The 26,768-nt window shown below is 43.0% G+C and overlaps 1 protein-coding gene across 4 annotated transcripts in view; it reads left to right on the top strand.

Annotated features, from left to right (window-relative positions):
• The first annotated feature begins 255 nt into the window (after positions 1-255).
• The window catches only part of LOC146510136 (transcription factor COE1), an 89,916-nt gene continuing 63,403 nt past the window's right edge, over positions 256-26,768 (top strand). For 2 of the 4 annotated variants that reach the window (XM_085174626.1, XM_085174625.1), the window contains exons 1-6: positions 256-1,206; positions 2,102-2,258; positions 2,967-3,030; positions 4,211-4,266; positions 9,276-9,349; positions 13,308-13,376. In XM_085174626.1, the coding sequence (XP_085030752.1) occupies positions 1,079-1,206; positions 2,102-2,258; positions 2,967-3,030; positions 4,211-4,266; positions 9,276-9,349; positions 13,308-13,376 (548 nt within the window). In that variant the 5' untranslated portion in view covers positions 256-1,078. The remainder of the gene's footprint in view (positions 1,207-2,101; positions 2,259-2,966; positions 3,031-4,210; positions 4,267-9,275; positions 9,350-13,307; positions 13,377-26,768) is intronic. The other 2 variants (XM_085174624.1, XM_085174623.1) reach the window with 1 other exon arrangement.

The following is a 26,768-nucleotide window of genomic DNA, read 5'->3' as shown; positions in this document are numbered from 1 at the left end:
TAGATAGAACGAAACTGCCCACGCTGGTTAAATCGTTAGATTGCCCTGTGATGTCCACTCTGCTGAAGTGCCGTCTACCCCCCCCACCCCCTCCTTTTTCAGCTCCTCTCTCTGAACTTTCAGCACGGATTCGCGCAGGACTTCATCTCCACATTTACAGAAAACTTTCTAAACGTTTATTAGAAATCCTCCCCCCCCCCCCCCCCAAAAAAAAAAAAAACGAGGAGAAAGCGGCCCAGAGGAGGAGAGCGGGAGAAGGAGTTCCGTGGCCGCTGCACGCGGGGCAGACCTAACTCCTCTCTATTCTTTGTTTGGGGGCGTCTCCTCTCCTCTCTTCCCGTGCTGTCCCCTCCCCTCTTTCCTTTCCATCCCATCCCAGCTCTCTCTCTCTCTCTCTCCCCCCGGGGCGGGAGAAGCCGTGTTTGGTTCAGAGAGGGTCCTTTGGGAAGAGTCACAAAGCGGTTTCCTCTGAGAGAGAGGGAGAGAGTGAGAGAGAGAGCGAGAGAGAGCGGAGTGGCGAGAGCTCGGGAGTCTTCCGCGGGAAGCAGCGCAGCTCTGGACATCACCGACGCCAGCGCGTCCCGGACCACTGAGCTGAGGCAGAGACGAGAGCGAGAGCAAAAAAAAAAGAGGAAGAAAGAAGTGTCAGAAGATGATGACATCTGATCCGGGTACTAGCTGATCTCTCTGTTTTTTTTCTCTGTGACAGCCCAAAGCTGTGGGTTTCCACGCGCACCAGGAGTGACTTTTTCCACCCTACACACATATTTTACGCGCAGGGCGTGCGATTTTTAAACCCCCCCCCTTTTTTTTTAAGTGTTTGGATATTCTGGATTTTATGACTTATTATGATTTGCCTACCGTTTTAGCACCAACTCCCTCCTCAGGACAAGAGAAAGTGGAATAAAGGGTGCACGCTGGATTGAGGTCTTTCTAAGCGCACGCAGCACCAGCAGCAAGAGTGCGTCTCAAGGTTCCTCCGCTCGAGTCACTGAAAGGGATCCGCCGGGGAACAAGTGCAAAGCCGGGAGGAGAGAGGCAAACGGAGGGACTTGCATCGAGCTCAGGAGGTTTGTTAATGTTTGGAATCCAGGAGAGCATCCAGAGAAGCGGCAGCAGCCTGAAAGAGGAGCCGCTGGGAGGAATGAACGTCCGGAGCTGGATGCAGGGGGGCGGCGTGCTGGACGCCAACACGGCCGCCCAAAGGTGAGCTGTGCCTAAGTGAGGAGCACTTCCACCATCACTCATTTACCGAAAGATGGAATCAGCCTGCGTGTTCTCCTCCAGGATACTGCAGCTGTACAAGAATTGAGACTTTGCGAATGGAAGTGCAGCAGTCCGAAAAAAAAATTCTGTCCATTCAACTGCTGATAAAATCATCTGTAGAATTAATAATCTCATTCAGAAAAATTCTACCACACAAGCTGTCATTAACTAAACAGTTGTAAGCAGCATGTGCTTGGTCTAGAGATTATTTTTTCCACAGATGTTTCAGATGCGATTTATTAAGGATTAAATCAAAGAACAAATACATAAATGCAGTCCTGTGCTAGAGAAAAAAAAAATCCTGTACTCCCCCCCCCCCCCTCCATTTTCAAACTTACTCGTTGTTTTATTAGAAGGGAATAAAATTCTCCAACTGAACCACAGCCAGTCACAGTAAACGTGGATATATCACGATCTCCCCTTTACGCGAACAGCAAGTTTGTGCTTCAAGTTGGTTTACAGATTCCGGAGATAATTATCTCCGGAATCTGTAAACTCTATAAATCTGTAAACCAAACTATGAAAGCTGCCTGTTTTACTTAATTAATTAAGTAAAACAGGCAGCTTTCATAATCACAATCTTTAAAATAAGAGGAAAATCTGCCAAAAAAAAAAAAGAGCACAAGCTGGATTTTACTTTCAGTGCTTGTAGGCCCTTTAGGTTTGTTTTTATTATTTGTTTTTATTTATTTATTTTAGGTTAACTTTACATAATTATTATTATTTAATTTGCTCTCGTTCTTATATTAATTTTGAATTTTTCTAATTTGTACAACATAAAAACTTTACATCCTCTGACTGCTTCTAACACCCCCCTCCGTCTGTGTGTCTGCAGTGGAGTGGGTCTGGCTCGGGCTCACTTTGAGAAGCAGCCGCCCTCCAACCTGCGGAAGTCCAACTTCTTCCACTTCGTCCTGGCTCTGTACGACCGGCAGGGCCAGCCGGTGGAGATCGAGAGGACGAGCTTCGTGGACTTCATCGAAAAAGAGAAGGTCGGTTCAGAAATACACGTTGGTCTTAAGAGTTTTTAGATGAAGGAAGATCCCTGAGATTTTGTGAAGGCCTCGAATATTAAATTTGGTTTCTGACATTATTGAATGAATTTTTAACGTCCCATTTTAATGAACTACTTGTCCTTTAATTGTTTGCATTATTATTATTATTATTTATATTATTATTATTAAAAACTAAAAATACAATATTATAAATATTATAAATTTACCGTAAGGCACAAACCTCCTTAAACCCTCGTGTGTATTTGATAAATTAAAAAAAATGCCTTTCGGCGTTTAAATTGTTTTAATTTACAGCTCCATTCAACGCAACCACTTGTTCTATATAAACAACGGCGCTGCAGCCCGGGCTTCTCATCAATTATGACTTGGCTTAAATTAGATGAAATGTATCGGGAGAATTCCGTGTTGGATTTATTGGCCCTCCGAACACAACCAGTAATTACGCAGGAATTAAAAATCCACAATAACACCACGATTACACACGGAGAAATTACAGGGCTGCACTCCTCTGAGCATAAATCAGATTTTATTTAATGCAAGACCGCTGTAAAGAATTCATTAAGTTGGATGTATGCTTCACTAGCCTACATGTGAAAACAGGAAAAAATTAATTTCTTGCTATTTTTTTTTAAATGGTGTTAATTTTTCCATAAACAGCTCTGTGTTTGTTATGTGTGTGTCAAGGAGACCAGCGGAGAGAAGACCAATAACGGGATTCATTACAGGCTACAGCTTCTTTACAGTAATGGTGAGCAGACTGGCACACTCACACACACACTCACATATATATATATATATATATATATGCATGCATAGTTAGAGTCAGCTTTGCCAGATCAGCTTCATGTCTTATTTTATCAGACACTTAATGATATTCACACAGGCAGCAGCTGATTCTTGAAGGGGGGGGGGGGGGGGGGAGTCCTGTCCCCAAAGTAGTAAAATAAAATGTTGCAATGGGTTATCAAGGCTTCCAGAATTTATGTCAACGAAATTGCAGGGCAGAGATTCATGATTGTGTAACGTGACCGACTTCTATTAGTCAAATTTCAAGGCAGCTGTTACAGGATGTGACCCAGCTTTGTGGCTCCGTTGCTGTCACTGTCCCTAAATTAGTTTGTCCAGTTTTATGTGCTCTTTATTTTTCTTTTTCTTTTTTTAAATAATTTTTTGACAGTGTTAGTTCTAACCCAAGCAGAGACATCACAGCACCAGCCTCCTGTGTAATAAAGAATAGCTACAATTCGTGTCTTGCATGTGTTGATATTTGGGAGTCAGAATAGGCACAAGCAATTTATCAGATAAGTCAACAAACAAGGTGTTTGAATCTGTTTACCGTCTTAACACCGGGCTGCACGCCCAAGGTCTCGCGTTGTGTAAACTATGCTGAGTTAAACGTGTGATTTTCGTGTGATTTGGGAGCTATATGGATACAGCCGGCTTGGCGTAAGGCTTGCATCGCAGCAGAGAGAAATGCAGAAGCTGAACAACATTTATTTTCACACTGAACTGATGAGCAGCTGCTGGCTGATCTTTAATAAGCTTCTCACTTTCTTCACAACCCCTTTCTGCCTCGTTAAAAAGGAGCCACTGTGTGTCAAGTCACAAGTGTGAGCGTTTAAACCAAAGACTGACTGTCTGCTCTCAGACTGTTCTCCACTGACTCATATTTCAGGCCTAAATAGGAAACATTAATAAAAGCTTTAAGAAGAAAGAATTTGCGAGTCAAAATTACGTTTGCCCTGCTCCTTTGTTTATTTATTGCAAGCTTATTGCTGTAAATGACATTAATCTCGTTTCCTTGTTCCCGCTGCTGCCACTTTGCTAACCTAATTCCACATATTTTAAATGCCCTGCAACGTGCTGCACTGTGTGTTAAAATATGTGTAAAGTTTACAATATTTCTCCCTTCCTCTGGATCCCAACAGGCATCAGAACAGAGCAGGACTTTTATGTTCGACTCATAGACTCCATGACTAAACAGGTAAACACACACCCTAACACACTCTTAGAGCGGTCTGTCACCTCTCCTGTTACCTCTCTGACAAAGAGCTGCTCCACTGATCCTCTTGTTCTCCGCCGCCCTCCTCTATTTCACACAGAAATGAATGTTTATCCGTATATGATTCAGTGGGTGGGTGTTTCCACAGTGTATGTGGGTGGGGGCACACACACACACACATACACACATACGGCATGGCTCCAGGCATTTTTGCCTGTGCTCCTCTCGCTGTGATTAGAGTGAGGAGGCAGCGAGCGGGTGTTGAGGAACAGGAGCGTAATTCTGCTGCTCGCAGTAGGAAGTGGAAAGATATAAGGGCACCTCTGGGATTTGGTCTGCTGCGTAGCAAGCATTCTGATCAGATCCAATTTTTCTGGTAATGCTCTTGTTTTTGTTTATGTGTACATTTATAAGAGGGAGAGCGAGAGAGGGAGGGAGACAGAGAGAGGAGCAGGTAGAGTTTGAGGAGAGAGGCGGGAAGACAGGGATGCATTTTCAGTTTGTGCGCTCCTGGTCCCGCAGTTAAAGTCAGGATGAAAACTGATTGTTTTTGTTCATGAAGAAAGTGCGAGTGAGAGTTATCTGCCTGGTGGAATTCAAAATGTGTGTGTGTGTGTGTGTTGTGAACGCCAAGGTATGAGGAGCCAAGAAGCCCACCATGCACTGAATACTTACTAATGTGACTCCAGGCTCTGACAGTCTCACATTACTGCTGCCACGTTGCACCACATACTGTGTGTGTGTGTGTGTGTGTGTGTGTGTGCACGCTGGCAGGCCTAAGAGACCACACTGTTTCCTAATAACACTCTTTAGGTTCGGCTTGGTGGGGTGACAACCAGCTACACACACACACACACACACACACACGCATACACACAGTTGGGACTTTCTCCTGTAGAGTTTGAAAAAATTAAATACATGCACACTTTTTCATGCTGAAAAAATTAATGGCTTTTTAGAATTTCAATATTTGAAAAGGGGGAGAAAAAAGGATGGAGGCAGGTGTGCTGCACCTGTGGTGCCTTCCTTGCACTGTGTGAGTGCTGCTCTGTGGCTGTGTGGATGGGGAAAGGGAGCAGGTGTTTAGTGCTGTATGTATACAGTAAATGTGCAAAGGTGCTTTGGAGAAGGCGTAAAGCATGCTCGTTTGAGTTTCTGTGTGTGTGTGTTATTCCCAGTAGTGGAGGAATGGAACTTTAACAGGTGGTCAAACCAAAACAGTCGCGAGGTTGGCTTAGCTGGTCAGTGATGTCATGGCCGCTGTCTCTAACCGCACACACAGGCATTTGTTCGCACCCACTGTTGTCTTGCCAGGCGGGGGAAAAAGAAAAGAAGAAGAAGCCACACAGAAGTCCAGAGGTTGCACTGGTTTCTCTCTTATTTCACTGGTTGTTAACAAGATGTGGCTTCATCCACCAAAATTGAAAACACACGACCCAAGCCCAGCATGCCCAAACACATTTTTGACAGGAACACACAAAATAAAGAGCTGCTGAGTTTGTAACCGTGATAATGAAACAGGCTTTCTGTTTTATAACTTAGGAAATAATCATCAATATTTACATTTGTCATGATGCAAATGGTCGAAAATCCAGCCTTATTCTAGTCTCGTTAATCTCTCTTTGTGCCGTAGTAGCATACCTTTCACATGTTTCACTGTTTAAAAGCCCAGAAACAGAAGACGATAAAAACAAGAAAGCAAGAGGGTCATTTCTCTAAGATTATTCAGAGTAAACCATAGAAACATAGATTTGTTATTAGTATGAATTTCTCAGTTTTAGTAGTTGATCAGCGGTGTAAAGTATTAATTTTAGTTTTACTTAAATATTCGACTCCGTAATTCAGAGTATGTGCGACACACTATAATGAGGCAAACGTCTTTTATTCTGTTTTTTTCCGCCCTTCTCACTGTGATTTAACAGCCAGTAAAGGAAAAGCCTACTCCAACATTTGGCATTTAAAAGCTGCTGCCTGTTTCTGTTCTATTTCTGTAAGTCTACCTGTTCTGCGTTTGTGCGCTGAGGGCCAGAACTGATTGTGTTAAACGGAGAAGGAGAGCACCTCCTAGTCTTCAGAAGCAGAGCGTGGAGCTAGTTGATCACGACTCTGTCCCGGAGAATAAAGCGTCTGTCACTGCGGCCCTGTCGGATCACTAGCTCGCTAGTCGACCTGACACTAACGCAGGAGGAAGTGTGTTCCCCTGCTTAACGGATCCTTGTTTACATGCCGCACATAACACGCCACTTCAAAGGTGGGGAACAGAGAAGCAAAGATGCTGTGTGAAAGGCCTGCTGAGGTGGAGAGAGGAAGGAGACAGAGGAGGGAAAAGCAGATGAAAGAGAGGAGCAGAGCAGGCAAAGTGACAGCAATGAAGAATCTGAGGCAAACGTGGGCCGTGGCGGTAGAGGAAGGTACACACTAACACAAGAGGCTGTCACAGAGGGTGGATGAAGTATCTTTGCATTGTCACTTTTTCCTCTTTGGAGCTCCAGAGGTCTCAAGCTGCCATGAAGGCAGACCAATTAGAAACTTTAGACCTTAGTTTCATACAGTTCTGCTGTAAATACTAATGTTTTGTTTGACCTTCCGTAACGCAAGACCTCTCTCGAAAACCAAACTGATTTAAAAAGAAAGATTGTTGGCACAGGGCAAGCAGCAATCAGTCAGGTGGGAAAGAACTGGATGTCTTTTACAGTTACAAACTTTTACTTTTGCTGCATGACCCAGACTGTAGCTCATCTATGCTGTTGACCCGATCGCCTTAAATAAAGGAGGTGGGCTGTTATGTGGTGGTACGTGTCACGGGCGACACGGCTGTTCTGTTTAGAAAGATCAATGCATTCACCCAGCCAAAGGTTTAATGGTTTACTTGTGTGTTTGCGTGTGGGCGTAAGAAAGACGAGAAAATAGCAAAGTGCAAAAAAAAAAGAAAAAAGTGAAGAGATGATGGTGATGCGCGCTCGTCGAGGTTAGGGAGCAAGCTCATTGCTTTCTCCTGGCCCACTCTTTTCCCATGGCGCGAGGAGCAGGACTAATCACAGACACAACTGTGGTTTATGAAACAAATTTCCTCTTCAGATTTGCTCTGTCGGAATTCTGTCCTTCTCTGCGTTTCCCCACACTTAGATTTGGCTTTCATTAAAGGGCAATCAGGGGGATTTTACGGTTCAAATGTTGATGAGTGAGCGATTCCAGAAAGAGTTTCAGATGTTGGGTGTCGGATCAACCTCAGTAGTGTGTTAATGGGAGCGGGTTTTTTTTTCTTTGTCTGAGGTCATTTAAAATATTTACAATCGGAACAAACGCTTATTTTCTTTCCTGCGTATTTGAACTTGCGTCAGACGCTTTGACAGCTTTTGGTCAGATTGGCTTTTCTTGGAGAACGTCAGCTTAGCCTAGTGCAGATTCCTCCATGAGCTCATTTTTGTTTCATATTTTCACGCCGTGCTTGAATCGACTGTGGGTGCACATCCCTGGAATCCTGGACCACCAGGAGCTTTTCGGTCTCCAGGTTCACATATTGATAGATTTCCTGCAGGCGTGGGGAGGAGGGGTTCAAATGGAATATGCACATGCATGGAAAATTGTAACTGACAAGGGCCTCGGGCCCTGAAACACATGGGGGCTCCAATTCCAGAAAACACAGCTAGCTATTAGTATAAAATGCTTTAGGCTACAATACTGGGGCCCTCAGACAGTACAGCCTCTGTCACTGCTTTCCACTAAGTTTCACATAGTTGGTACAAATGAGAGGTTCATCCTACACCCTTTGCTCATCTTGAGGCCCCAATAAGAAGCCACTGGGAGGTTCTGAATCCTTTTTTATGCAACCAGCAAAATGTGCCCCTGTTAATTTTCCTTCATGGAAAATGAAAAGGAATCACAGGTGAAATAAAAGCACTGATTATTCTTCTTAGAGGGTTTGCATTTGAGTTTTGGGCCATGTGTAGTATATCTGACAGTCCATAAGCTTTAAAGCTACTTAGACATAACATAGGTATGCATTAACATGTGAATATACATGTTTCATTTTCCAAGTATGGCGGTGTCAGTGTGGCCTTGTTAAGTGGTCTTAAAATCAGCTTTATTCATTCATCATTGTTCACTTGATGGCAGCAGGCAGTCTAAACATGAGCCAGAGATGATTTTAAAGGGCAGAGAAACTTCCTGGCCGCTCATGAGGAAAGCGATCTTGTCACTCAGTCAGGCTCGCCGCAGTTTTCGGTACGACACATCAAACCAGCTTTTGCAGACCAAAGACTGACAGGGCGTGCGTATTGATTGATAGGTAGCTTAGTGGTGTGTGACTTATGCCGGTTTATTCTGCTTCCATAGCAGCGCGGGAGTGTTGTGTAACAGAAGCAGGTGAAGCCTCGGCAGCAGAGGCAGAAAATGTGAGGACCATTCTCCGGAGCCGATGAGATGATGGTTGTTATTTTGAGGATTTTCTAAAACAATGAGTGTGAATCAGCTCCGTGTGTGCGTATGTGTGCATGTGTGTGTGTGTGTGTGTGTGTAAGGAGGGGTGTGAGACACAATGGGTGTGAGTGTATGTGAAGTAGAGGTGCTACTGATGAAGGATGCGTTCATGGAGGTGAAGTGGGACCTAACCTGTTATCTCAATAACACTTTGGCGCTATTCTAAGTGTATGTTGTGGTTACGTTACAGAAAAACTACAAGTCAAGGTGCAGCTTCATGCTCGTTATGATATAAATCTACTATTAAGCTAGTAATTTCCTCAAAGCTTTTTTTTGAAAATGAAGATTTAGAGTTCCCACAAAAACAATTCACTGATCCCATTAACAAATCTCATCTGTCCAACTTCTGATGATTGCTCTGTTGTTGTATTACATATCAGTTAAATGGATTTCTGTGAGCCACTCACACACCGTAAATAAAAACAGTAAGAGGCTTTGGTCTGCTGTGAAATGAGCACGCTGGAGCCTGCGAGTTTAACTCTCCGCTTTCTTCTTCTCCTCTTTCTTTTCAGCCGATTGTTTACGAAGGCCAGGACAAGAACCCAGAGATGTGCAGAGTGCTGCTGACACATGAGATCATGTGCAGGTGAGAACAGATGCATCACATCTCTCTTTTCCTCTCCTCTCTCCTCCAGCATACTTTGCCTGTGAAGTTCTCACCAATCACTGCTATGTACATTTCTTATTTTGTCACCCTCATTAACCCCCCCCCCCCCCCCCCGACACGCACATACGCACACACACCTGAAGCCCTATCTGTTGAGGAAGATGAGTTTTGGCTATCACAGTTGTTGCTTTAATTATAAGCTTAAGATGAATTTCTTTGGAAGTAGGTTGGGAGGAAAGTTCTATTTATAGGGGCGTTTTGCCGACCTATCCTATACAATAGGAAACGTGCGCGCGGGAACATGTGTAGTTTGTGTGCGCATGTGTCTCTGACGCCTGGTTAATTAGGACACAGAGAAACTCATTAGTCAATCTGAACCCTTCTGTTGTTTCATGGCTAACAAATGGGCCTTGCTCTTCAATCTGACTATAAAAAATAGGCAGGAACTCGCGCACACACACACACACACACTCGCACACACACACATAGATCCGTAGACACAAAGAAGTATGCTTGTGTATTCAGAGCCCTGCACAGCACAGTTATAAAAATTCAGATTTAGCACATGAATTACGTTGTTCTTTTTCCTTGACCTTGTCACTGAAAAACTTTAACTGTACCAATATAAATTGGGGTTCATCTACATGCGCACACAGGGACTTTAGTTGTGAAATCAGGCCTACTAATACTTCATCGTATAGCTTGGTGAATATTCCTCAGGCAGTTCAGCTGGAGAGGCTCATGATAGACCAATTGAAATTCTGATTTACAGTGAATATATAAATAAACAATTTGGCAACAGATTTTATTGTAAATTATTGCCGTTCATCAAGTGGAGGATAATTGCGGACCTGAATCAAATGTGCTTGCATAACCTGTACGGTATGACTCTCGTACAGTAGAAGGTGCTCGTTCTGTCCTGCAGGATTTTGTTTTAAATACTTCCTTTGGGGGAGCAACAGTGCAGAAAGTATGGCTTCTGCAGCGAGTGTAAACAGTCGCTTGTCTTCAACAGCCGCTGAGGTCAAAGTTACGGCTGTTGCCTCATGTTCTCACATGCTGATTCTGCAGCGGGGGCTTTGCACACAACACAACACAACACGCACACACACACACACACACAAAGAGCTCAGGGCGTCCATTAATCAGTGTGGCTTATTGTCACGGCAGTGCTATTAGCCATATGCTCCCAGCCAATCTGCCACCACAAAGACCTGCGTTGCAAAATTGGCTGAAGCGCTGGCACGAATACGTGAGTGATTTCACTCTAGAATTGGACAATAGATGCTTCAATGAACGCGCTTAATACAAATGTTGGTCGTGCTCAGTGTATTTTAACATTTGCCCTCTTTCAAATCAAGAAGCTTTATGGCATTGTAGATATTTTATATTCACTCTGTCTGACAGAGCAGCCTTGGTATAGCTGGTTGAAACTCTGTTTTTATTTTCAAGGTGAGTTTAATTTATTGTGGACATTTTAGCATAATAGTTTTCATTTCTTTGGAAACTCCAGGACATGAAATATACTTTTAGACAAAGTTCTGTGAATTTGGAAAATCCTTGGCTGCTCAGCTTCTGTGTAAGCAGAAGTTTATCTGTTATTATTTGTATCTTTTTTAACAGACATTTGAATGAAACATATCTCTCCAGGAACAGAATTATGGATTAGTGATTAGCTTGTCACTTATGTTTTTAAGTTATTATGTTTGCTATACTAATCAAAATCTAAGGCTAATCTCTTGACTTTATTTATATCATGTGATCACTGACATGTTAACATAGCTGCTAATCATTCTGGCTATTAAAATTAAAGTTAAACACCCAATATCTAATTAGCTTTGATTGACCAACAGTCAATATCCAAAGATTTTTCATAGAGCAGATGATTAGCTCACCAGCATCCACAGATATAGGTCCTGCATTACTCCCATCCCACCCCTTCCTTCTCCTTTCATAGCATAAAACACTCTTCTCCTTCCTCCACTTCCTCTTCTGTCCCTTAAGTTTCCTTCACATCTATTCCATCCCCTCTGTTTCCCACGCCATCACCCACCCTTCCCTCTACCTCGCCCTCATCTGGTTTAGCTTTCCTTTTTCACCCCCCACCCTGGTCCCTGATCTCCTGCTTGATTCCTCTCTCTAACCTCTCTCTGTTGCTGCGCTCTGCTCTCCAAAGTTACAGTGTAATGACCCAGTTCATAGAGCGGCAGAGAGCGAATGACAGCGAGAGCAGAAAGAGCGGCAGATAGCGGAGACAATGAGAAAGGTGTAACGTATCAGTCGCTTTCTTTCTACCTCTGCCATCTGTGACAGCGGGAAACCCGAGATGTCTCCCCTTCCTCTTCTTCCCACCCAGACCCCTCCTCTCCCCTCCCTCCCCTTCTCACCCTCTTCTTTTAGCTCTCCCTCCCACGCACACCCTCTCACTCTTTACCCCCCCTCCCCACCCATAGCCATCTTTATCCTCCGCCCTCCTGCTTACACCTTTATTCATAATTGATGCATGCAAGAAAGCCTTTTTGACACACTTGTAGTACACATGTGTGAATTTCGGTAACCATGTCAGGTGTTTTGGGTTTTTTTCTCATGTATGTGCGTGCATGCGTGTGCATGCATGCATGTGCGTATACCACCCACGTGTTTTTGGAGCCTCAGGCTTCTTTTTTGTTTCCATCTCCACTTTACCTGATGGTTCATCAGTACAATTAGGATGGACTTTTCGCGCTCGATTTCCAGACGGTTATGCTGTTGGTTATGTTGCCTTTGGAAAAAACTTGACTATAAGCATCTAAATGATCTCAGCTTGTTAATTACGTACTAATGAAAACATTTTCTTGCAACACATGTGGAGGGGATTTTAACTAATTAACCTTTCATAACCCCAATAGTATCATATTGACACCAGGAGAGGTTATTATTCTGAGACTTTACAAAACCCCAGCGTTACAATCATATTATGCAGTCACCTTCATGGGCTATGAAAATAGGTGTAATGCACCATTACAGTCTAGTCTCATAGGAAAAAGTGTTGTGGCTATCCACAGCACAAAGCATTGTGTTTTACAATAAACGCTGTAAAATTGTGACCTAGCATGTAATGTTAGTATATGCGTGTGTAATGTAGGGGCAGGAGTCCTGGCAATCTTGCAAAATGGAAAATGGAGCTTTGCAACATCTGGTTAAGGTTGTTAAAAGATCGGTTTTAAGCCAAAACACAATCTTGGTGCCTGGAGCTCTGGAACTTATCTTTATATTATTTTGCTATTCAGCTAAATTACTACCTGTGTACTTCTTATAATGTGCTGTGCAAAATTAAACCATCTATTTGAGCCCAATCCTAAAAACCTGAATGTCTGAGAGGTTGTTGGGATTCGGATGAAACTACTATCTTAATAGTTGATTGTTTGAGCCAGATGGGCAAACTGTGGTTAAGGGTGCACCTTATACTGGGAACACTGGTAATGAATATCAACCAGCAAAGCAGTAAAAAGTGGAGAAAATGGAAAAAAGAAATGCTAGGCAGTGACCACAGCAACAAATTACCCACGAGTGAGACAAACCACGACCAACAATAAATCCGGCAGTGTCTTTTTTAATGTATTTGTTAAAACAGCGATCCCACAGTGTATTTCCTTCAGATCCTGCTATACAGTCACTTTCCTTGTCTTGCAGGTCTATTTTTATCCTTGCTTTCAGGGCAGATTTCTCTGAAAGACTTTCAGTAAAATTCACTATGGCCTGCTTTCGACAGATTGGGACAAATTCTGCAGATGTTGTAATAAATTTGTTTTATCAGTGCAGATGAAAGGCACGCACTGCAACACTCCCACTTAAACCTCTAATCTGGAAATTCCATAAAATGTACCCTATGCCCAAATTTTCCCCCCACTTTGCCCTGTGTCTTCTTCCCTGACGATCTTCTTTTCTCTTCCCGTAGTCGGTGCTGTGACAAGAAGAGCTGTGGAAACCGTAATGAGACACCCTCAGACCCTGTTATCATCGACAGGTACTGTCTCTCACTTTGCCTCTTCTCTCTCTCTCCTCACGCACACACTTGCGCACACCCACAGACACACAGTGGACGAGGGTTTGTGCCCTGACCCGTTTGAACGGCGCGGTGGGACAGGATGTTTGTGTGTTTGGATGAGCTGCTGTCACTCCTCGATAGAATCAGCGGCCTCAGATGCACGGGAAGCATTTGAGAAACCAATTTTGCTTTTATAAGTCAAACAGCAGGACTCATGAGTGGGTGGTGACAGTGTGGAATTACACTTGCAGACACACACACACAGGTTTTATCTGCATGTACATGTACACTCTAGTAACGTAATCATCGATCTTTGCAGAGGGGACACAAATACACATCAGCTGCTCCGTTACATCCCAAAGGCGCACTTTCAGACTTGAGTGCTCAGATGAATGTGTGTTTCCTCTACGTCACGCAAAACACAAAGCAGCTCACTAGCAGGAGTCATCTGTTGTTTTCCTGCCGCTCGTCTCTGTCTGTCTGTCGCTCTCTTTCTTCCCTTCTGTCTGTCACAGGAGAGGACTGAAGTTATCCCTCCCTTAACATCCACCCCACCCCTCTTTCTGTCTCTCCTGCAGCAGCACAGAAAAATGGGTCATGAGCGAAGAAGAACAAAAAAAAAAGTGACAGAGAAAAACTGAAATGAGATCCAACCTCATTTTAATCTGATTTCTCCTTGGCAGTTGTTTTAACCCTCTGCGAGCAGTTCTGTCGGTCTGTCTGCATGTGTTTGAGTAATTCACAGGAAGAGGAGTGAAATATTCTACTCCCTGTCACCACATTGTTACACAACTTAAATCACTGTACAAAATATCATATTCCTGCAGATTTGTACCAAGTGTTTCTTTTTTTTCCTTCTTCACCATGACCAGATGTTTAAGTTTCAGTTTGTGAAAGATTTTTGGCAATTGTAATATAAGCTGATCATCTGCAACATTAAAAGCACTGACAGATGAGGTAAATACCTCAGATCTTCTTGTTGCAGTGCAGTGGTTGCCGGCATTCATGTGGATATTACTTTCACAGCATCTAGACACTGTTGCAGTTCAAGCACACTCCCTGAGGCACTAGTACTCTTGCAAAGACTTCTCTGGAATGGCTCAAGAAACACGACAAAGAGTTCGGGGTTTTGACTCTGCCTCGGGATATCCAGATCTCCAGATTCCAGTCCAGTCAAGCATACTGCACGTAAGATGTGCTAGACCAAGTGAGATATACGGAGGAAACACTCCACAACTTACAGGACCCAGACGATCCACTGACAGTGTTCCCATGCCCTAGCCCTAAGCATACCCCCATTGTGTGGCGTGAGGAACCACACAATTGAAACTGAGGTTTAAATATTGTGGCTTATGAGCGTGTGATGAACAGTAATCACACCATAGACTCTCAGCTTTGTATCCACAGACTGTCCTTCAGTGCTTCTTCACTAAAGGTTCATAAAGACAAACATCAGTGTGATCAGTGCCGCAAACAGAGGTCATAAAGGTTATTACAGGGATAATTTGGCATGAATGAGATTCTTTATTCTCGCCACTTTGGAGGGGATGTACAAGGTTTCGCTCTATACAGTGCAAAACTCCTCTTTCCTCTTTTTCTTTGTGTTTGGAGAAATCTTATTAAGTGCACAAACATGTGCGTGTGTCATACGCTATACGTGCATTTGTGTGTTCGGGAAGGATATTATAGGTATTGCCGCACCACCGCCCTATTCTCCTGTTTTGTCGGCTATCTCAAACGTCTCAGCTTACAGCCTTTTATATATTTGCCTAGAAAGTGTGTATGTAATCTGTGTGTGTGGATTCATGGCCAAGGCTTGGGTTTGGCCCCTAAAAGAATAGCTGATATATTAGACACAAACTGACAAAGTAATAGCTGCATAATCATAATACGTGTGTCACTGTTTGTTACATTGATGCTCGATGACTATTGAAGTGTGTGTGTGTGCGCGCACACACACAGGGGTGTGCGTCTCATTTTCCACGGCAGGAGGAGAAAAGCAGAGTGAATTGTGGGAGATGTCAGGGAACTTGGTCAAGATGGAATGTCAAGGTTACCGTGGATACCGTGGGATACTTCCTGTTGCCCCCTCCACTTTGCAGTGGTTCACAGCCTCTTGGTGTAACATCTGGAGCTCTGCTGTTTGACGCAAACATGTGGAGAGAGAATGAGAGGCAAAGTCAAAATAACAGCTTAAAGTGTCATTGATTGTAAACAGAAGTAGAGCTCGAATTAACTCACACACTCAAAATAAATATTCAAAATGTAACTTTAATAGTTATTTTAAACAGTTACAATGAAAACATTAAGGGCTTAGCAGATATATCCCCCTGCATCTGTGGTTATACATACTCAAGTGTATGCTGCATTTAGCTATAATATTTACAAAGGTACAATCCAGATTGGTTGACAATTTGGCTTGAACTGAAAGGTAATGCCAATGTTTCGCTATGAAGAAGAAATGAAACAAAAAATGGCATCTCCGCTACAAAGATGTCTGTGATAAATTCCTTCTTTTCAACGGCTCAACTAAAAGACCAAAAACAGCACAAACATAAACAAGAGTATCCCACATTCTTGTCTGTGATCTGTTTTTTTTACACTGCCCTCTGGTGATAGTATGAAGCTACAGCATGCAGATGTGCATGTGCTAAGCTCCGCATTGGACTTATAGTTATGTGAAAATGTGGGATGATGGATGCTAATGCACTTAACTGACCGTCAGCAGATGTGAGCGCCTCTATAAAAGAAGACGTTTTGGCAGTTTGGTGGTCTGGGGCGTTTATTCACGGTTTGAGTTTGCAAAGTTGCATCTGAACAAACCACAAAACCTCTGTAACAATGTCCTTTGGACATATGAGACCAAATTGGAGATGTTTGGTCATAATGCACAGCACTAAGACTCAAATGTGAGGCCAAGTGTCTGACAGCTAAAGCTTTGCTGAAAATGGATCATGCAACACGACAATGATCTCAAACAGAGCAAAAAATCTACAGCAGAATGGCTGAAAAAGAAAAGAATGAAGGTGTTGCAATGGTCAAGTCAAAGTCCAAACCTCAACCTGACTGAAATACTGTGGTGGGACCTTAAGCGAGCTGTGCAAAAACCTCAGTGAACTGAAGCGATGCTGTAAGGGAGAGTGGGCTGATTTTCCTCCACAATTAAGTCCTTCACAATGCAAAAGGCTGACAAAGTCATACAGACATACGACAATTTCGTTTTTCAAAAGAATACATAGAGTCCTGTAGAAACTTTCTTTTCCACGTGAATGTATGGACCACCAGTCCACTACTTTGCCAGGCACTGTAAGTAAGTGTGCTATTAAAAACTTGCTCACTAGTGTTAGAAGCCTGTGATGAGCTAATCAGCATCATCAGAGTCAGTGTGACGTGTGTCTTGGCCCCTTTGCTTGACATCATGGGAACACCAAAGGAAACTGCCCCGACACTGGAAAAAAATTGTGACGTTCCAGAAGCCTTGTTCATCCTCGTGAGCAATTTCCTGAAAGATACCATGTTCATCTGTACAAACAATAGTATGTAAGTATAAATACCATGGGATCGGGCAACAGTCGTAATACTTAGGAAGGAGATGCATTCTGTTTCCGTGAAACTAATGTGTGAACAGCGCAAACGAATCCCAGAACAACAGCAAAGGCTTTTGTGGAGATGCTGGAGGAAAGAAGAGTATCTGCACTCACATTAAAACGAGCCCCATATCAGCATAAAATTGGAAAGAAAGCTCTCAGAAAGAAAGACCTGGATACTGTTGCATGGTATAAATGCTGCCCAACGCTTCTGCAGGGATGGTTTCAGCCAAGTGAAACTGATATTACATTATAGCATTTACAGCGCACAGTAGAGAGAAAAGGCTCCAAAATGTTGCTACAGCCAGGTCTGCAGTGGGTTACTGGCAGATGAAGAGATATGGATAAGCACACTTATCTACATACCATTTAAACGTTACATCGACATGTGAACAGAGTTAAGGCTCACGCTCATTTAAACACATTACTCATGCTTTAACAAATTCAAACATTTGTGTGTGCGAACCATTAAAGAGTGACTGACAGCTCATTGCCTGTCTCTCAGTCCTTGTGCGCACATGTGTGTGACTGACAGCTAGCCCATCGTACCATGTACGTATGAGTGTATCTGTGAGTGTGTATGTGTGTGGCCCAGTTAATCCTTGTTATAGCACACTGAGCATCCCACTGCCTCTCAGGGTTAATATAGGGTTAACGACATGCAACGCTATCCTATCATACGCCTGCTTGACTCCTAAAGAGCCACAACCACTCTTCTCCTCTGGGCGTGTGTGTCTATGTGTGTGTGACTGCCATTCAGTTTCTACTTGTAACTCTTACTGTCTTTTTTTTAATCACTCAGCATCCTCATCAACCCCTTTTCTCTTACTTTCCTCCATCACTTCCACTTCCCCCTTTCTCGCTTCCTCCTTTTCCTCCCTTTTTTCTGTGCCTCTGCTTCACCTCACCCTCTCTCTCCACATCCCTCTGCTTTGCTCCCTTTCCCAACCTCCTTTTTTCTTTCTTTGACTCTGTTTTCGTCTCGGTGGCCCTGAGGGTTTACCTACCTCACTGCTCAGCTTTGTGCCTGTTTAGACTCCTACAATTGGCTTAATAGGCTCAGACTGTGCGTGTGTGAGCAGTTTGAGGGGGTTATAGTCTCAGGTGGTGTGTGTTCAGGGCTTAGACGAGTGTCGCGGCTCAAGGAAGGCAGTTTGAGTGTGTGTTTTTCTGTGTGTAGAGGTGCTACGGATACCAGTGTGTGTGAATGTGTGTGTGTGTGTGTCATCTCAAAGTCTAAAGGGGCCCACATAAGCCTCGGGTTTAAGGGGTTCCCTATGTGTGTGTGTGTGTGTGTGTGTGTGTGTAATCTATAGGGTTAAGAGGGGTCAGAGCTTGAGCAAGAGATGATGGGAAAGAGGAAGGGATGGAGGGATGACAGAAAGAGGAGGTGAAGATGATAAGATGGCATTTAGAGGGAGCAGAAGGAAGAAAGGAGGAGTAAGAGGAGGGGGAGGAGAGTGGGAGCTTGTCTAGGCAGACAGAAGAGAGAAAGGAGGAGGAGCAGAGCCAGGTTTGTTTCAGGGGGATAAGAGCCTCAGTCTGGGGAGTCCTGTCAATCAAAGAGCACAGGGTGGGTGAGGAGGGGGCGCTGTCAATCAAATAGAAGAGGAGAGAGGAGGAGGCGGAGGAGGAGGAGGGAGGGCGGATGGAGGGGTGAGGTGAAGAAAGGCGACAGAAAGTGAGAGGGATCTTCTAAACGATCTCTTCATCTTTTCCGCCTTTGTCTTCCTCACTATCGCTCTCTCCCTCTCACTCTCACTTGTCCTAGTTACCAAAATATCTCTGCCAACCTGGTATGTCACTGTTCGCTCAACTGTCACTGTCTGACATGTAGCCTACACACACACACACACACACACACACACACACACACACACACACACACACGCACATCTAAAATAGACTGTGAGAGAATATGCCTCCTCCTTTCTTGACCCGTCCTCATCGCTCTTTTCCATCTTTGCCCTGCTTTCCTTCAGATCTTCATCCTCTCAAATTCTAATTTGCTTTGCTTGGCATCAGCATAATTAGGTACAGGTACAATAATGAACTGTACAATGTAAGAAAATTGCATTAACAGCACAATGGATTTCTTTTTTTTTTTTTTAATTGAAAAGGCAGCTGAAAATCACAGATGCTATTTTTAAGGCATAATCTGAAAATTAAAGGTTTCAGTGTCAGCTATTGATTTTTTTTCCTGGAAAAACGCCAATGCTTGGTTTTATATATACTGAATAAGACACAAATGACTAAAGAAACTTTATATATAAGCCAACATGACAGTGCAGTGCAGTATCATGGTTTTACACTGTCGATGGTGAAGAAGACATTCAAAGTGGTGGTTTTTCACTTCTTCTAGTTCTTCTGTTTCTCTGAGATAAATCCCGAGAGTTGTTTTGGTCTGAGAGAGTTAAATTTCTTTGATTTTACTTTCATCTTGTTGTAAGAACTTGCTGATTTTTTTTGTATCTTTATGAAAGATGTAGTGTTGTCACGTTTTTTGGGGGGAGAAGTGGCATCATTTGCCTTTGGGTTGCCAGGTTTGTCTGCTTCCATCAGTTTCACTGGCTCGGTTATGATTACTTAATTAGAATTTTCTTAATTTCCTTTTTTTTTTTTTTAATTTTTATTGTCACTGCCATTAGAAATGGTCAGTTCAGTAAACACGCTTCCATGAAGTTAACCTTTTTGGTGCCATAAGTCCTGTCAGATGTTCTCTTTGCGACATTATTTACCGATACAGATTGCATCAACAAATATAGTCATTTTTAGGTGGTTATAAAGTTTATTGCACTTTTTTGGGAAGATAATGTAAATTAATTTAACCAGATAAACTTCTTCATCATTTATTCTCGGAGTTTCCGTGAGTGTGGAGGATGACATTGAGGTTCTTTGGCTGGTTTGTGAAGATGTCTCGCAATTCATAAACACACACTTATTTAATTATTTGAGGCTGATTCTTTCTTTTCAGCTCACGCTCTCAAGGTGCAGTATCACTTCCTGTGTTAAAGGTCATCGGTGCTGGGAATTATTCATACTATTGACATAATGCCACTGTTCGCTTCTCTCTCTCTGTCTGTGTTTGTGTGTGTGTGTGTGTTTAACAGTGTATAAGAGACAGGGAGAAAGAGGAAGAGAGGACTATGTTTTATTCATTTCTCTCATTTAGCCTCTCAGTCTGCACCTGTCCCAGCATTTAGAAGCTCGGCATTCACATTACTTGCTGATTTAGTTTGACTGCTTGTTTTAATGGACACACACACACACACACATGCATGCACACACACAGACACACACACACATTTTCATTTCCTCTAACTGTCTAAACTAACACAGAGGAGCTTGTTTAGGTTCAGAGATGGAGATATGTGTTGTTGTCTTTATCTATCTACTTTTTCTTCTTCTTTTCATTTTTTCCCCCGAACATTTTCCTTTGTATTGTCTGTAAATTGGAATAATTCCAATTCCAACTTCTTTTTGAGAGCCAAGTTTCTCCATCAGGCTTGTGTGTGTGAATGGGTGGATGACTGGATGTGTAAAGTGCTTTGGGGTCCTTAGGGACGAGCAAAGTGCTATACAAATACAGGCCATTTGCCATTTACCATTTCTGTATCATTTGAATCGGGCATGGAGTATCAGGAAGAAAACTGCCAAAGGGCAAAACTGAAGAGAGTCCACACAGATGTGTAATATGTACCCACACACACACACACATACACCTTTTTCCTTTTTCTTTTCTCCCCATTTCCTCCTTTTTCACCTCTCTCATCCTCCCCTTCCTGTCTCCCGGTACTCCCCACCCCCCACCCCAGTGCACATAACCACCCTTAGGCAGGGATCACGTTACCCTAAAAGCTACAAACACGACACGAGGGCCTCAAAGATTTTCCCATCTGTTCCTTTCAAAGCTGTTGTGATGCTTCGATTACTTTAGGTGTCTGCTTGTTGTCAAAAACTACAACTGTTTTCAGCAGCGGGAGAGTGGTGCACTGGATTTTTTTTTTTGTCCAGTAATAAATATTTGACTACTAAACTGCACAATGAAAAATGTGCCCATTGAGGATGTAAAAAACCAAACGTTCAAATATTTCAATCTCTGACATAGTAAACGTATAAATATTTAAAGAGGAGTTTAATTGAATTTTTACCCAAATTCATGTTCAGCTCTGCAAAGGCGATGCGTGCATGGATTTAAACTACTAAAAATTTTTTTTTTTTTACGTAGGCACTTAAAGGTCTTTTGAATCTGTAGAGTCGACACATTGTCTCAGAAATTAGTTCAAGCCTCACAGTGCACTGTATAGACGCCATAGTGTGTTATCACATCAGGTAAGGGGAAAAAATCCCGACGTGGAACAGAAGGCACGCCTTTTCATTTAGTTAACTGACAAATTAGCTGAATGACTAATTAACCTACTGACTGATTTACTGACTTGGCTGATTGATCAGCAAACTTACTGATTAATTAAGTCAGAGAGCGATTATGTAACCTACCAATGGACTGACTTCTGTGGCTCTCTGGCAGGCTAACAAAAGACTAGCTGTCGTGTGAGCGTGTGCATTGGTGTGGTATGTGGATAACCTCCAGGTGGGCGATGAGACTGTGGCTAAAGGCCTCTGGGCTCCTACACAGAGATCTCTCTTAGCATGCTCCCATTACTGGACAGCGATTAGTCTCTCTTCCCCACACACACACACACACGCACACACACACACACACACACACACACATGGAATTGAGGTAAGCATACAGAGTGGCTCATTCATGATAGGTGGTTGGCGGTGGCGTGTGTGCATGTGTGTGTGAATATCTTAAGCTCTGTCATTAAAAAGCAAACACATTTAGTTTATCTGGAAACTCCCTGCAGATTACACACACATACATATATATACTTGTTAACTGACACACTGATGAGACTGGGAATTTTTTTCCCCCCTTTACCGCAAAGTGAACCTGTGGTTGATGTGTTTTGGGAGGCTGAGCAGGAGTGTGTTTACCTACTGTATGAGAGTTTGTACAACTGTAAGAAGGAATTTGTAGAAGAGAAGAGAGGGGAGGAAAGGGGAGGAGAGTACGAATGTGCCAGCCATGCATCATTTCATTATTAATAGCCGTGTCGGAATAAAAACGCTAACCTTGTCTCATCTAACGGACGGCTGAGTCTGCAAGCTCTACACTCTCTATTTGTGTGTGTGTGTGTTTTGAAGGGACACTAGTTTGCTGTTGTTTCCCTTTGTTTGGCTGTGCAGGGCGAGCTGGTGAAGTCATTGCAACCCATACAGGTATAAATATCTGTGTGTGCCTCTGTGTGTGTGTGTGTTGGGGCAGTGTTTCCCGTGTAAAGCAAACCAGGAAGAGAGCACCAGTGTCCTGCCGAGAGGGGCATTGTTATCTACCTCCTAACACACACACACACACACATGAACACACACACACATCACCCCTCCCAGTCTGAGCTGCCTGATCTGCGCACCGTCTGTGTCACCACAGTAACATATAGCACACGCCCAAACAACAACAAACACTATGTTTTGCGCTGCTATTGACAAGAAAAAAAAAAAAAGAAAATTCCTTGACTCACATAATCACACATTTACTGTAATATTACATGCAAGTTCATGCATGTGGTGCTTATGCGATGGACCACCCTGCTTTGAGAGATGTTTCTGTTATTTTTGTTCCATTGTGGAGACAAAAAAAAATAACAAAAACCCAAAACCACACACACACAAAACGAGGCAGGCGAATGCAGTCCTATGGAACTGCGGAGGTGTAATCTGTCAGACAGGAAGCTAGTGGGGTCAGAGGTCACCAAGCACTAATCGATTAGCCGTCAGTTAGTGCTGCGCTCATGAGGAGAGCGCAGCTGTGGCCAGCTCTTCTTCCACTGTGCCTGTGTGTGTGTGTGTTACAGTGAAGTGTTTAGGTTTTTTAGCTTGTGTGCGCCTATTAGGGATGGCTCATGTGTATCTGAGTGCTGATGCTCATGGGTGTCCTCCGTGGCAGCACTGTGTGGGTGTGTGCATTTCTTGGACATACTGATCACAGAGAATTTCAGCTGATTTTTTTTTTCAGTCTGACCCTCTGAGGTTAAATGCTGCTCTCTCCCTCTCTCTCCCTCTGCGTCTGTATCTTTCTCGGAGCGAGAGAAAGAGAGATAGAAACACTTGAACTCAGGTCAGGCTGCGTAGGTGTTTGCAGGCTTGAGTCTCAAATCCGCCTCTATCATCCGGGTGTTTATTTAAAATGAAAGACATTTTCTTTTCTTTTTTTTCTCTAAATCTGCATTTCTTCTCTGTGACCTGTGGGTCTGGCATAAACTTAACTGGTCTTTTCATAGTATTTATAATGCTGGCTTTTATGAGAAACTGCCCCTAAAGCCGAAAGGTGGCAAAAACTTGGTTCCTTGAGTTAACAGACAGAAAAACAACATTCAAACACCTTAGTCATATTAACGTCCACAAAATTATGTCCAAAACTATAATTCAGATAATGATGGCTACATGTAATGTTTGTATGATGGACCCATTTTTATTCTTGTTTCTATGGTAAGCGTCACAGTCTTTTTATTGGCTAAAAATACCACCTGTTATGTGAGTTTTATGCTGCAAATGCCATATTTCTGTCATGACGCTGTGATACTTATACATAAAAAGGAGAAATTGTTTCTAATTTTTTGCCTGTAAAATTAAAATTGATCATTTAATTAATAACAAAAGCCTAGAGGGTATAAAATAATATGGCTTTCCTTTGAGATAACAGAGAAATACATGGTAACATAATAATTGAGAACTAGGAAGTAATTACTAAGTTACTCAGTAGCACGTATTTACTCAGAAATAGGGATGTACTGGTAATTATTGCCTCTTTTTCCCTTTTATGTAAAGTGAGGCATCATAGTCATAGTTTTTTATGATTCATGAGTAACTACTATGTATGATGTTTCCCACCTGTAGGCAGCAGAAAAACAGCACCTTATCATGGAGTGATGAGTAATTAATGAGCAATTACAGTTTTAATCGCAAACGACACAAGAAGAAGAAGAAAGTGCTGAGTTAAATCGGTTTGTTTAATTATGAATGCATAATTACCTGGTGATAACTCACTAATATGACATCTCCTATGTGGTTCTTTAGTAAATAAACATCAACTATGTAGTCGTGGATAAGGAGATGTTAGAAGAGCACTGGTGAATGTCTCACTGTCTTCCATGTTAGTTCTGATGTCTTCCTCACGTGTCTTTATGGAAACAAGATCCTCCTGGAAGCACTTTCAGCTGGCAACATGTGATATTTCTCGGCAGGGAGCAGTCACCACTAATTCTTACCCACAAACCTCACTGCTGACAGTTCTTACTGCACCTATTTTTTACAGACGTTTACCATAAAAACTGAAAACCTGAGTTATGTCATCTCATTAGAAATATAGTGTCCTGTGCTACAGTCACACTAGGTAGACCACGGCACAACCAAAATTACTGCGACCGTGTGCGATGAACTTGAACTCTTGTTGCTTTTGAAATGGTTGCTTAAAAGATGGGCACCAGTTGTTGCCTTCAAAATAATAAAATAAATCAATTTTGTGCAATCAGTTTACAACAAATTGGTGAAAATCACAAATCTGTTGCCGTCTCCACATGCAGAAATTAACACTAATTACTTACATTCAGAATCCAGCCAGAACCTCACAGATGTGAAACAGAAAATCAGAAGTTCTCCCACAAATATTGTCGAGGTGCAGCTGCAGAACGGTGACATAGGGGCTCAGCAACCTTGCTTTAATACTGGGATATGACCAGAAACCAACCAGGTGGCAACTGGCTGAGTCGAGTCCCCGACTGCAGGAGATGCGTCGCAGTTGCACTCATCAGCACAGACTGACTCAGATTTCACACCTTTGCCAGTTTGTCTGAGAGTGACTGGAGTCAGTCCGAGTTGGACCCTAGTCATATGGAGAGGTTGCCTCCCATGAGGCGACCTGTGCAATCGAAAGCAGTTGCCACAACTACTTGCAACTGGTTGCTGAGTGTGAAAAAAATTCAGCGTGTAACCTACAATTTTTCCCAGCTACTTGGAGGTTGCAGTCGTATTTGTTCTCTAGTCATTTGCTAATGATGCAACATGATGCATCAAAAGATTAAAGGACGAGAATTTGTTAGACTGAACTTAAATGACAACCTAATGAAGAGAACTCCCATGATGCTCATTTCCTCAAAAGTCAGAGTTCGGAGTGACGTCATTGCTGAGATGAGAATGTTCCAGTGGTAAAGTAGAAAACGTAAGGCAAAAGAGGATTTGTTTGGAGCCATTCAAACAACACTAGCAAGACAGGACAATGCTTGTGATTTCAAAGCACAGCTGTGGCATGTTCATGGTCAGTGCGCTGTGTATGGCTTATTTTGCGAGTCATAAATAGACAATAGTGGCTGCAAAGATTCGCAGTTTTACTACTATTTACATGCACTGCTGCCATGTTGGATTGTGAAGCAGGGGATAGGGAGATTGCTCCAGTTGAAAACTCCGATTGAAATCTGAGAAATTCCGACTTCTGACTTCAAATGGAACACACTGATAGATAGCCTGACTGTTTACCTGATAGTTTAGTTGACTCACAGATCGTCTGTCCTAACTTTTTACATTAAGTATTGTCTAAATGTGGGCCATATTCTTCATTCAGTGCTGAATGAGTCTGTATTTCCCATATCCGTGTCCCTGTGTCTAATTATAAGACCCCTGCAGTCGGCGGGTCTCATGGGAGGCTGGTAGGTGAGAGTGTGAGAGAGAGGCATCAGGGGATTAGTTTTTAGAAGGTTTAGAAGGTGACCAGCTCATTATAAGACTACATGTTATAATGATTTGTGGTATGTGGTGTCTGTGTATGTGGGGGGTTATAATGATGCTCAGAGTGGGAGCAGCAGTATTTGTAGTGTTTCTCCAGGGAGTCGAGCTCATGACCTTTCACCCTTCAGCTACACCTAAACCCTAAGATTCCCCTGCTTTGAGTTTCCTCTAACCTTCCCCCATACAGAAAAACACAAATTCTCTCTCATGACTTAGAAGCAGTTTCAGAGCAATTGCAGGTTCTCAGCAGCTGAAAGTCAGATTTATCCCCATCAGCGACTATATGTGTGTGTGTGTGTGTGTGTGTGCGGTGTCTGTGCCTGCGTGCGTGCGTGTGTGGCGGCTGTTAAGCAGTAACAGATAGCCTGAGCGCACTGCGTGGCGATGCTGTCATTACCGTTGTGCTTCTCCACTGATGTGTCACGGCTGATGTCACACGCTCAATTGGCCCCGCCGACAGCCGCCATCACTCAGACTGTTTACTACACTTTTACTACAGTTATCACTCACTCGCTGTCGCCACCGCCGCTGTGAGGACCAGACGCCCCGCACCGCTGCTGAAACCACGCGCTGAGATAACAACAGAAGCACACAAGCCTTCACACATACATACACACACACGCATTGGTTACTGCATGGGCTCTTTGTCTTGCCCATCAACACACGGAAATACTCATTTAGGCAGGAGTGTGTGTGTGTGTGTGTGTCTGTGTGTGCGTGTGTTGGCAGGAGGTAGAGGAAGAGAGGGAAGGTGAGGGAGGTGCCTAAAACAAAACATCTGTGCTTAGATTCTGTGTTGCATTGTTTTTAATTTTGTGATTACTTTGTTTTGTTTGTGTTTGTTTATATAATATATTGTTTTTTCAAGCATGTGTGTATGTGAGTGTGTATCTGGAAAAGTGTGTATTCAGAAAGGTTTACGATGTGTTTTATTGGTGTG

This window comes from Neolamprologus multifasciatus, chromosome 10 (genome assembly GCF_963576455.1).
Source record: "Neolamprologus multifasciatus chromosome 10, fNeoMul1.2, whole genome shotgun sequence".
Lineage (NCBI taxonomy): Eukaryota > Metazoa > Chordata > Actinopteri > Cichliformes > Cichlidae > Neolamprologus > Neolamprologus multifasciatus.
The sequence above is the reverse complement of the archived record's forward strand: the minus strand, read 5'-3'. Positions and strand labels throughout refer to the sequence as shown.